General features: G+C 35.9%; 1 protein-coding gene across 1 annotated transcript in view; it reads left to right on the top strand.

Annotated features, from left to right (window-relative positions):
- Positions 1 to 12,107, top strand: part of LOC125235259 (protein sprint) — a 415,349-nt gene that overhangs the window by 381,106 nt on the left and 22,136 nt on the right. The window contains 3 exon segments of the mRNA XM_048141757.1: positions 9,645 to 9,842; positions 10,652 to 10,836; positions 11,840 to 12,063. Coding sequence (XP_047997714.1) covers positions 9,645 to 9,842; positions 10,652 to 10,836; positions 11,840 to 12,063 — 607 coding nt within the window.

Genomic DNA, 12,107 nt, shown 5'->3' with positions numbered 1-12,107 from the left:
TGTTTTATCAGGCGCTACCCAAAATACTCCCGCAGATAAAGTCGCAGACAAAAGCTAGTAAATAAATAGTTTAGCAGTAGGAAGCTAAGTGTCAATTGGATAATTCGCAGCCCAGTCGAGCCGGCCGACTTATTGATTTTTAACCCCGCGTGAGTCATGCACCCCTCGCATCCCGGGACCACAAACTGTTTGCTCTCTTTGATTGAACTTGAAGAAAACTAAAGGGTCGCCGAGAAACTTTATTTGCCAAGTAATAACGGTTTTATTCGGTGCCCGTTTCAACTCGCTGTATATTTTCAGTTTTTTTTTACTGTTGCTCGGACGCTCGTTAAAAGTTCCAAGTTGCGGAAAGTTCTTTTGGAATATTGAATAAGGTTTTTGAACTTGCAGTTTTGAACACGGGTTTCTAAAGTTTCGAAATTTGTTTGCGTTTCGTTTTGTACGTTTTATATTAACTTTAAAATTCTATTTTCAACTCTAAACTATTATTTTATTCTACTATTATTTTTATTTTTTATTTTTTTTATTATTTTATTCTAAACTTCAGACGCTCAAAAATAACGAATAATACTTAGTTCTTAGCTCTAAATATTTCAGGTTGTTTCAACATTAAGGAAACTCCGTCTCGGGCAATGAAGAAAGTTTTCACGACGAACAACTAACAATAGGCAATTACGTCTCTAATCTTTTCTTTTAAATTTTATTTTGTCACAACACATAATAAATAATTTACAAGGACTCAGTAGAACTTCGCTGCGGTACCGGACCTAAAGATCTTAAATATTAGCTAGCTCTTCAGTACAACACGTCCTTATCGTTTCCAAGAATTTCCTCTACACTTCGGCAGTCTCATAGACTGACGATAACCCAATAACCTCCCCAGTCCCCATCCAAGGCACAGGTGGCCCAGCCACTGGCTAAAACATCTCACCCATTTCGAAGGTTCTAGCACGTGCTCGCACTTGCCACTTAGTTGGCAACTCGCGCGAACGGCCCGGCACTAAACGTCAACTGTTGTATACTTTTATGAGTCTCGGCCAAGACGCAGATGTCTCTTAAGAGATTACGGAGGGTGGAATATGCACCTTGTTGATGGTTCGCGTTTGAATTTTTATACGTCTTGTTTTGAAGTTTGGTGTTGATAGACATAGGTTTATAAACGAGTATTTTGGTAGTTGGGCGTTTACAAATTAAATCCCGAATATCGAATTTCACCAGATCTGGACGTGGTTGGGCTCATTCTTCTCAGAATCACGAGCTGATTCGATCCCGATGATAAAAAAATATGTCCTATTTTTTTTCCTTTTACGTCACGATTTTAGTATGAACTTACTACGAGCGTGACATATTGGAAACTCGAATTTTGTATGGAAAATCCGTATGATATATAAAAAAAATTGTATGGAACGTCCAGATCTGGTGAAATTCGATATTCGGGATTTAATTTGGAAAACGCCCAGTTATAAAATTCAGAAATTCCATTTATTTTTTTTGTAATTAGGTAAAAAATACAGGCAAATTTCAAGCGCTATCTGTGAGGAAAGCAATGAAAATAATAGGCTGATGACATGAGCATGTCAACTTTCGAGTAATTATTATATTTCGTGCTCCTAATTTATTGGTGATGCTTGGCTGGGTTTGGTTGTCGTCTAAGGTCGATTAAAGCAACCCGACTGCTCACATTCAACATACTTACTTCCATAACAATTTCGGTTTCCCAAACTCCGGTAAACCCAACTTATAACATATCAGTACATTCCCTTAACGACCGCTTTCGCCGAAGAAAACTAATTGCAATCTAACTTGGCACATAAATCTCAAAGCACATATTTGAGGTGTAGCGAGCGTCCCGAAAGCAATTCTGGACTATTGTGCCCTTAAATTTAACACCTTGGCTGCCGCGCGGCCTTTGTGCCGTATGATTCATGGCGCCATCGCCACGTTATTGTAACCGATTGTGAAATTAATTTCATCGTCTAGATTGTCGCGTTTCCGCAGAATTATTGTCGTGTTAAAAGCCCCAAATTGCTTCGGATTAATTATCATCGTGTCATTTGTTTCAATTCAACGAACGCAGTTAGCGGTTAAATAAATTAAGGGGGAATTGTCAGCACGCATGTTGCGATGTAAAGCGTACCTGGTCATTAATTACCAATAAAATTACAAATTGATTAATGAAATAAAAGCTTGAAGTCTTTAGGCTCGTTAATATTAAGTCACTAAACTTAGAGACATTTTCTGAAATGTCCAACGATTTATGTACAAAATTGGAGTTCCTAAGAGGCTTGTCCGAGGCAGCCTGCAGACTTAATCGGCTTACGAAGCGTGTTCGGCGGCGATGGTTTATTCAGTTCGGTTTGAAGTATTAATTATTGGTACAATAGCCGGCCGGCGGCTGCATGCGACTAAATATTAATTTATCGACGGCTGGTGCTAGAATTTTATATTGAGTTCCGATTTGTAATCAATTTATGGCTATTCCAATAGTTGCATAAGAGTTGTTTTAAACACATATTTTGGTTAACGAATTCGTCTGTAATAAAAACCATGTCAATATTAATTTCAATAAGTATATTCTCTTTGGCCCTTTACAAATCTAAATAGGAAAGAAGTGAGCGACGTATATGTATTTATCTTCCAATTAAATATGACAGTAATATTACAGAATTTAGTAACTTCGTGCCTTAACAACATAGTTTTTCCTGCTTTCCCTTTAGGTACTCAAAATGCTCCAAGACTCATACGGTAACTTTACAAAACCATTTTATAACAGCAAACTTTCTAGTAATTATAACCGCAATAAGAAGTTTTCTTGCAAATTATGTTGCTGGAAATGCACACTAGCTAATTTGCGCTTACCAAAGGTTTCTCTTTCAAAGTAGTTCTGACTTACAAGCTGAGTGAAAATGAATTTGCGGCTTTGAGTACTTTTAATGCGACGTAGGGTCTTTGATAGCTATCCTTCATCATTTTATATCTGGGGATCGATTTTTGAATTTGGAACGCACACGAATTCGCCGTTCGAATGTCTGCGGAAAACGACGGAATGCTATTTTTTAAAAAGGACAGCTAGTAATTTAAAAACTAGTGGTAATGACCATTCGTTTTCGATTCTGTTAGTAGAATTTAAATCGCTAGTAGTGGAGATATTATTGAACGAATTTCACGAAATCGAATGGCCGAGATTCAAAAATCGGCCCCCGTAAACGAGCAATTCTTGTGCCTATATAAATGCACTTATACAATTCGGAGATCTCCAGACACGGCTCTATTTCGATGAAATTTTCCGGATGTTTTCTGAAGGGAAAAGCTATCTAGGTAGGCTTTACCTCTATGAAAACATGTATTTTAGAGTGTTTAGTATAATGTGCATTCCCAGAAAATATCGGTCTTTCAGAAATTGAAATTCAATTAGTTGATTGGGTAACGTTAGATATAATATAATTATAATTTATTCATTGCTGCATTTTTGACTGGTAAGTATTATTCTTAATAGTTATCTCCCGGCTCATAAATTTAACCAACACGCTTGGAAAAGGATGGAAAATGTCTACTAGGAATGTTTCATGAAATGAGAGTGGAAAATTGGGGTCGGCTTCGGAGCATATTCTTTATATTTTATATGGAGCCGCTATCATGATTTCTGGTTATATTACAGGCTTATCTGGGGGCAATGGCCGGAGCAAAAGGGTAGGCGACTTTACAGCAAAATATGCAACTAAAATAGTTAATATATGTCCGGGACACATATGAAATTGGGTGCCTTCTGCCTTTGTGCGAACCTTTTCAAGAAAATCGGGTAATAATATTTCCAAGTCTGTGAACAAAGGTTCCTCTGTTTGAAGGGGCGTTTTGGAAATTGTGTCTTATATTTGGGGGTACCAACGTGTTTTATTTCTCTATTTGTTTAACAAAAACGTGCTCAATGAAGTAGATGTTCAAAGGGAATCGGTGACGACTAGCGATTTAAATAAAAGTAAATATTCTGGAGGTATTTTTGACTCGAGCAAAACACTTGACAAAGTGCAGTAGATATTTATGTATGGACAAAAATTGTATAGCATTTTTTTACCTTACGCAAAAAGCTGCACCCTTGGATGTGAAGTCCTAAACATAACTGTATAATAAAGAGTACTATCGTACAATATGGCCACTCCCGCTCCCCGCTGAAAGTGCCGCCCACCCTCTCTCGGTTACCTCACAGTTACCGCTTGTCAAAAACGCGAACAGTCGACCTGTCATATTTCACTCATACAAGCTTAGTACGCGTTCACCAGTTGACATGAGCATAGACTGTGTGCTAGGAACGCGCCTCTCATGTAATATTTGATCGCCAGTGTCCGAGGTGTGACATAAGGAAGTAGGTATCTCACCGCAAATAGTTCACAGTGTACTGAATAATTTTGCAATACATTATCTTAATAGCAGCATCGTTTACGCGTAGAAGACAAACAACCGGCAATATAATTTACTTACCGCGGCATCCTCATAAAATTCACTTTATTTTAAGCTGTGCACACACGCCGATCCCTCAATGAGAGTTGAGCCCGGCTTTACTGGCTTATTTCCCCCGCACAATCGTTATACGGACTGTTTGTATGATATTTCGTAAACAAAACAAGGGGCCGTACTAATTAGGAGGCAGTAAAAGCTTAAAGAATATTAGGTTATTATTCTTTCTGTGTAGAACGTTTATTAAATTATAAAGGCGCTTGTAGTAATCAAGATGAAATATAATTAAAATTGCGTCGCGTATCTTTTGTAAGAATGAATTATACTTAAAGGTATAGGCACCTTTTGCATCATTCTAGTATAAGTTTAAGTATAAAAGTGGATGGTATAGCGCAAAAGCGGCTATTAAACGAACTGCAAAATGTAAGATCCTTTTCCCAACAAACAAAACATCCTTATAAAATCAATCTATAAGGGCTAAACACTCATAGTAGTTTTAAAATAGCATTCATTATGCCAGAGTTCCTTATAGCGGCTCATTATAAGACAATTTGGCCTAATAGTACACGTTAATAAGTCAAATTTATATGACTGCAATAAGGGTTTAAAAATATTTACTCTTATAGTAGCTCATTATAAGAGGATTTGGCCAATAGTAAATTTACTCTTATAACTTGGCCATGTACACGTTAATAAGTCCAATTTATATGACTGCAATAAGGGTTTAAAAATATTTACTCTTATAGTAGCTCATTATAAGAGGATTTGGCCAATAGTACATTTACTCTTATAACTTGGCCATGTACACGTTAATAAGTCCAATTTATATGACTGCAATAAGGGTTTAAAAATATTTACTCTTATAGTAGCTCATTATAAGAGGATTTGGCCAATAGTACATTTACTCTTATAACTTGGCCATGTACACGTTAATAAGTCCAATTTATATGACTGCAATAAGGGTTTAAAAATATGTATTCTTATAGAAGCCATTTAAAATGCCTTTTCGCTGTATAATATTCAAAGCACTATAAAAGCTTTTGTTATGGCCAATTATTCTTATAAAAGTAATGCATAAGATAACTATGATGCTTTATGCCTCATAAAAGCATATTATAAAACGTCTATCCAGCAAACAAATTATAGCATTTTATAAAGTGTTTAAAAGAATTAAAGCAATACATTTTCTCTTATACAATAATTATAAAGGCATTATTCTTGAAAGTGTCGCATTAAAAGCTTTTATAAAACTTGATTCGTCATTTTGAAAATCCAGCGAATGTGAACAATCTGATCCCAACTTATCGATTAGTGGTTCCGTAGAGGATGCCATTATGGAATAATTATAAGAATATGCAGGCAAGCAGCAGTGACAGTAATACAGGTATATCGTTAAATGATGAATTGAGTTTGGATTTAGCTTAATAATTATAGTTTTTGTTCTTATTTAAGGTGTCTGTAGCACTGCGGTGAAAAATGTTAAGGTATATACAGCGGGGCCGCGGGGCAGATCTCGACTGGAGGGCAAATGTAACTGGCCCATTGTTTACATGTTTTACAATGTTTACATTATTAAATAGAGTGTCCACCGGTTATACCAGACTAGCATGCACTCGGAGGTGGCCAATTATACATAACTGAGCGTATAAGAGACTATTACCAAGGCACTCAGTTTTTTTATCCATCAGTACCTACTAATATTAATTTTTAAGATTAACTTTATTAGAATAAGTTCCAAAAGTGTATTCCTTACTTTATGGACTTTGGTCTGAAATAAAAAAAAATCTTTTATTGCGGATTATCATTGTGAATGTTGGACGATCTGAATAAGTGAATACAATGTTCGGCTATTTTAAGAAGAAACCGATTTTATATGTAGTACTTTTGGGACTAAGACAGATTAAAATTGAGGACAAATAAAGACAAACTCACTGTTTTTAAGATATTTATTTATGTGCAACGAAACCAAACCGATACAAGTAACTTTATAAGATTAATATTTTCAGTTCTATTGCTCACGATGTTGCTGTTTCAATGAGTCTACATACTTCAAAATATTAATATATTCTTCAGAGCGCCTACACGGTGGTAGAAATTGTAATTAACCTATCAGTAAATTTCCAAAATAATAAGTAGTTTCTTTTATCGAGGTCTTCATCAAATTCACAAAAGATATATTGATTTTCGTTTTCTTGTTTTGAATTATCAGCGCCATCTTTGCTTGGTGTGATTTTCTTACAACCTAAACTATTTCCTGCGTCCTCTTCCATTTTGCATGTTTTTTGATCCACCACTCCGGGCTTATTTTTGGGTGTAAGTAATGATTGTGACTGATTTTCTCCATCAGAATATGTGCCGTTTTGTAGTTCATCTGTAATAAAAAAAAATATTTATTTGAAGTCTTAGGCTAGGCTGTTTATAGTTATCGACACAAAGTCCATTGTGATGGCGGTACTGAAATCGTCTATGGTTTTCTATAGCACTTACTTACTAAGAGGAGGAGAAGAGTTGTCATCTTCACGTCACTAAAAATGGCTGACTATGTATCTCAGCCACAGATTCTGTAACAATAACCATAATAATAAATATCAAATAGAGTATTTGACTCAGCATTTACAATAAATCAATAGGAAGTAATAAAATAAGGCACCAGAAGATTAAATATTCCGAAGCACAAGTTTGTTTTAAATTGAAAATTCTAGGTTTATACCTTTAGGAAGTTATCTTCCTAATGAAATATTGAAAATATCAGTATTACCTGACATGCTGCGGACTACACGGCTTTATTTTGTTCTATTCCGGTTAATCGAACCAAACCTTTATCAAAGCGTTCCCCAAAATACCGGATTAAAAAGAACGGTCTTTCGAACAAAAATGCAATTTCAAAGGTTTGCGCCAAGTACATGATAACTAGACAGCGGATTTCAGGTAGCGATTTAAATATTAATATGGATATGACTAGTGCAATTTTTTAAATACATGTCATATGGTTTATAATCTATTATTATTACCTACATCGCACACCACAAACTTCACTGAATAATTAGATTAAATTAATGTTATTTTTTCAACAAACTACATTTAAAAAAAAGTATTTTATTCTAAATAATAGACTTTCAATTTAAATATATATAAGAAGCGAATTATTTTCATTTTTATATTCTTTGAGCCGTAATAGAAGTTTTTACTGTGCAATGCGCAGAAGAAATATTAAAGAAATAAGTATAAATAAATATTTTTTTTATTTTTATTTATTATCATTATAATTTTTGCCCAATATTCACAAAAGCATCCAAAAAGGGTTTTACTTTTATGTTCCCATACATTTTTTCGTGTGTAGAAAAAATAATAAATATTGTATGCGAGTCATATACATATTAATATTTAAATCGCTACCTGAAATCTGCTCTCTAACGATAACGTTATGAATTTTTAACTGGTATCCATTACAAATATTTAACTAGATGGTAAGGTTCGGGATTTCACTAATTGTGAGAAGGAACCCTAAAGATATATAAAATGGCGAATCATAAGTAACACCGGTGGCTATTATAAAGTTTTTACTCTTATAGAGTATTTGTAAATGATGTGCTTACTGCTTTTACTCTTATAACAGCCTTGCTCAAGACATGTCAAAATTAATTAACCGCATTTTTAGTACAAAACCGTTGAAATACAAGGGCGCATTAATAATACAACACATTTTATATCACATTTCACCATGAAATTGGATTCCCACACAGTTTCCATAATAAATAAGCAAATAATTGTAATATGTAAAAGTTAACTTACCGTTTACTAACTCGCAAAATGGATGACTTGATGATGATGTACACATAAATCACTACGAAAAGCACAATAAACTTTTAAAACAGCATTCTGTTTCGCCGTTATGAGTTTTACTCCCTTATATCTGATGATCACAAAACGTGTACAAGAGCTATTGCCCTTATTAAAGCTTTGAATATGATTCTTACAAGTATAATTGCCTTTATTAAAGCTTTAAATATGATTCTTATTAGTACATTACCCTTTTAAAAGCACTTTTCTTGCCATTATAAGGTTAACTTTCTTATTGCATGCCATAATAAAGCACGTACAAGATAAGAAAGCTAATAATATAGTAACTACAAGGGGGATATAAGGTTTTTGGCCTTATAAGGTGTGCCCAAATGCCCTCTTGTAAAGGGTTTACAAGGTTATTATAAGAGTACTATTTTTGGCATTATAAGCCACTATAAGACTAATTTTTGTTAGTTGGGTTATTATAGAGCCATGTGCAGAACGATTTGAGGTAGGATGTTGTTTTTACATTCTTAACGTGTTAGTCCATACTAATATTATAAAAGGGAAAGTGTGTGTGTCTGTTTGTTTGTCCGTCTTTCACGGCAAAACGGAGCGACGAATTGACGTGATTTTATAAGAGGAGATAGTTGAAGGGATGGAGAGTGACATAGGCTACTTTGTCTCTTTCTAACGCGAAGCCGCGGGCAAAAGCTAGTTTAGTATAATTGGACAGCGAACTAAGAAAATGCATGAGTACCTGTACTCATACGTATTATGGATGGAATTCACAATTCATTGATAAACGGCCCCCATATACAGGGTGTAAACCTAATACGGGCGAACCTCTTAACGGTGGTGAGTATATGACATAAAAAATGGAATTAGATAACTTTTACTTAAAATTGAATTTTTTTTTATCCATACAAATTAATTCGGCCCGCAACGTAATGCAAACACACTCGCGTTAAACGCTCGTTGACAGTTGTCATTGATTGTCATCGCAACCACGTTTACAGTACATTGCTGCTGGGAAATTTTTCAAAAATTCTCTATGGGGTGAAAATTAAGAGTAACTCAAAAACACCTCTTAATTAATGATAACAATATTGAATTATACGCCTGGTTTCATTTATCGCCCTTATTACGTTTACGCGCTTTATACACTTTTTCAGCCGGCTGAACAACTTTGTTTAGTTTGCTTTGAGTTTATAGAACTAGATTTCATGGACTAGCCACATGCTAAGAATTTAATCAGTACAGTAGTATATGCAGGTACACGGTAAAATCGAATTAACATTTTGTGAAAAACAAAATGGCTTAGAGCCTAAAGATCATTTGGCGACATTAATCTGTAAAGCTTACATTGGTATGTAACGAAGTCTTTACCAAGAGAACTTTCCTTTCAGAGCCGAGAGAGCCTCTCATCCGATGGCGAGGGTGTCCGCGGCGATTGTTCATCGGTGGACTCATCTTCAGGCTCAGAAGAACAGCCTCCGTGCGACATCGGCCTCTTGGAGCGACTGATTAGAACGCACCCGGTCTGGTTCCTCCCGGGAATCCAGAGGGCTGGGGCGTTCCATCTTCTGCAGGGGAAAGAGGAAGGGGTAAGAATCACTATTCTACTACGTAGGTAATACTGCAAAGATAATGGCAAAGCTGTCCTCGGCGACAGTTTATCAGTGGACTTATCTTGAGGTTCAGAGGAGCAACCTCCATGCGATATCGGCCTTTTGGAGCAACTGATTAGAACGCGGGTGCGTTCTTGTTCCGCCCTGGAATTCAAAGGGCTGGGGCGTTTCATCTTCTGCAGGGGAAAGGGGTATGTTTGTTTTGATTCTGTATTTGATTTCCTAAAATCATTTCTTTCATTTCATTTTAGTACATAGAAAACATGACATAGTATATAGATAAAATGAAACATACCTTCCTATTTAGGAAACATTTGAATCATGTGCAAAAAGTCTCATTCATGCTTCTTATCGAAAAAACTTTGTACTTTTCTACTCGTATTTTCCCTTAAAGACCGTTTACGAGTAGGGTAAACGGTAGATACTTCCGAGTTTCGTCACTGAATATTTTTCGATCTTTCCCGGCCCTGGTATTTCTGGACCGATACGACCTTAAACCTTCAAGAAAAGAGCGTACACCCATCTTAAAGGCCGGCAAAGCACCTCCTTCTGGTGTTTCGGATGTCCATGGGCGGCAGTGATCGCTTACCATCAGGCGATCTGTCTGCTCGTTTGCCTCCTATCCCATAAAAAAATAGTAAGTGTACTTATAGGTAAAAATTACTGGCTGAGGACCTGACCTCACGAGTCTCACGACCTCAGGATATTCTGAGCATAATAGCATCGGTTGCAGAAGTTTCTTCTTGTGAAAAATTAAAATTATTTAAGTATTTGTAATGTTTCAGAATTTCGTGGTTCGGCAGTCGAGTCAGCCAGATACGATGGCGATCAGTGTCCGGCTACCAGCGGACAAGGGGCCGTATATCGAACACTACCTGATACAGGCCTCAGGGGGTCGAATAGGCCTCGAGACTTCGCACAACAGATTCGATAACATACCGGAGTTGATTGCCCACTATTCTCAGTGCTGGTACGTATAATCTTTGTTTTGTGAGTCATTAGTGCCTTTTGTGTTGGCAAATATTTTATTTATGTTGATGTCAAGTCAAAAGTCTATTTTGTGCCGTAATTATGATGACAAATTGCCAGGAGTCGGAGTTCTTGTTACCCATTGGAATATAAAATCCTTTTTTAGGTTGCCCTGTCAAACCTAAACAGTTATTAATTATGGTGGGGATGCGGATTGTAAAGGGTGCTTTCAAAAAAAACGTCAAAAGAATGTAAAATTGATAGTTTTAGTCGGTGAAATACTACACTTTCCGTTATCCAATAGATTTATTTAATTCAAGTTTCAGTTACAACATCTTATTATCTTGATTTTTATAAGACTGGATTTTTCAAAACTAACCCACTAAATTAATTATGACTTTTTTTCTAATGCACGTTTAGAAAAACTCACGTATAGAGCTGAATTAGTCGATCTTATTTGTAAAATTGGACAATTTTGAATACTAAAACAGGTAAATTTATAATTCGTATATCCTGTACTACAATCTTCTCAGACTACATTTTTTATTATAAGGTTTTGAAAAAGAGTAAACTAGGCTAACACGAATTCAATTTTTTTCAGAAATTACCTAAAATTAAGTGACATTTTCTTTGAAAATCTACATCAAATCGAAGTAATTTTTGTACTTAATTAATCCGCAACGTTTACTTAAATTGCTGTTATGCCTTAGTGATTACAAATTGCTATTATTTATTTTTGGCAATTTTTTGAAAACGAGCCTTCATCGGTACAATTATTACCACTTTTAGACATTTTCTCATATTTTGTTAGACCAAGTAGAATAAGTCCTATAGTGTGATATAAATTTGTAAACTACTTGCAAAGCCCTTTAATTTGATACCACACACGGTATGATCAAGCGCTCGGTTGCGATTTCACTGTTTTTCACACAAAAGCCCTCTTAACAAATTGGCGAAAAATAAACCTACATACAAAATATTCACAAACTTTTTTCTAATTCCAGCGATGAACTACCAGTCCAGCTCCAACTGCCACGTCCCCTCCGCGAAGCGAAGAGCAGACACCAGCTCAGTTCCCTGGCCCTGCTGGGACAAGAGTTCTGGGGCTATCCCATGGCTAACCCGAAGAACAACCCGCTGAACCTGCTCTCACCCAGTCAGAATGGCGTCGTGCCTATGGCGGTCACACCGTCTGACACGGGATCTAGTCTTAGCAGTTTTAATGCAAGTAAGTAGCTATGAATGATCCATTGAAGAACAGACTCCAGCTCA

This window comes from Leguminivora glycinivorella, chromosome 17 (genome assembly GCF_023078275.1).
Source record: "Leguminivora glycinivorella isolate SPB_JAAS2020 chromosome 17, LegGlyc_1.1, whole genome shotgun sequence".
NCBI lineage: Eukaryota > Metazoa > Arthropoda > Insecta > Lepidoptera > Tortricidae > Leguminivora > Leguminivora glycinivorella.
The sequence above is the reverse complement of the archived record's forward strand: the minus strand, read 5'-3'. Positions and strand labels throughout refer to the sequence as shown.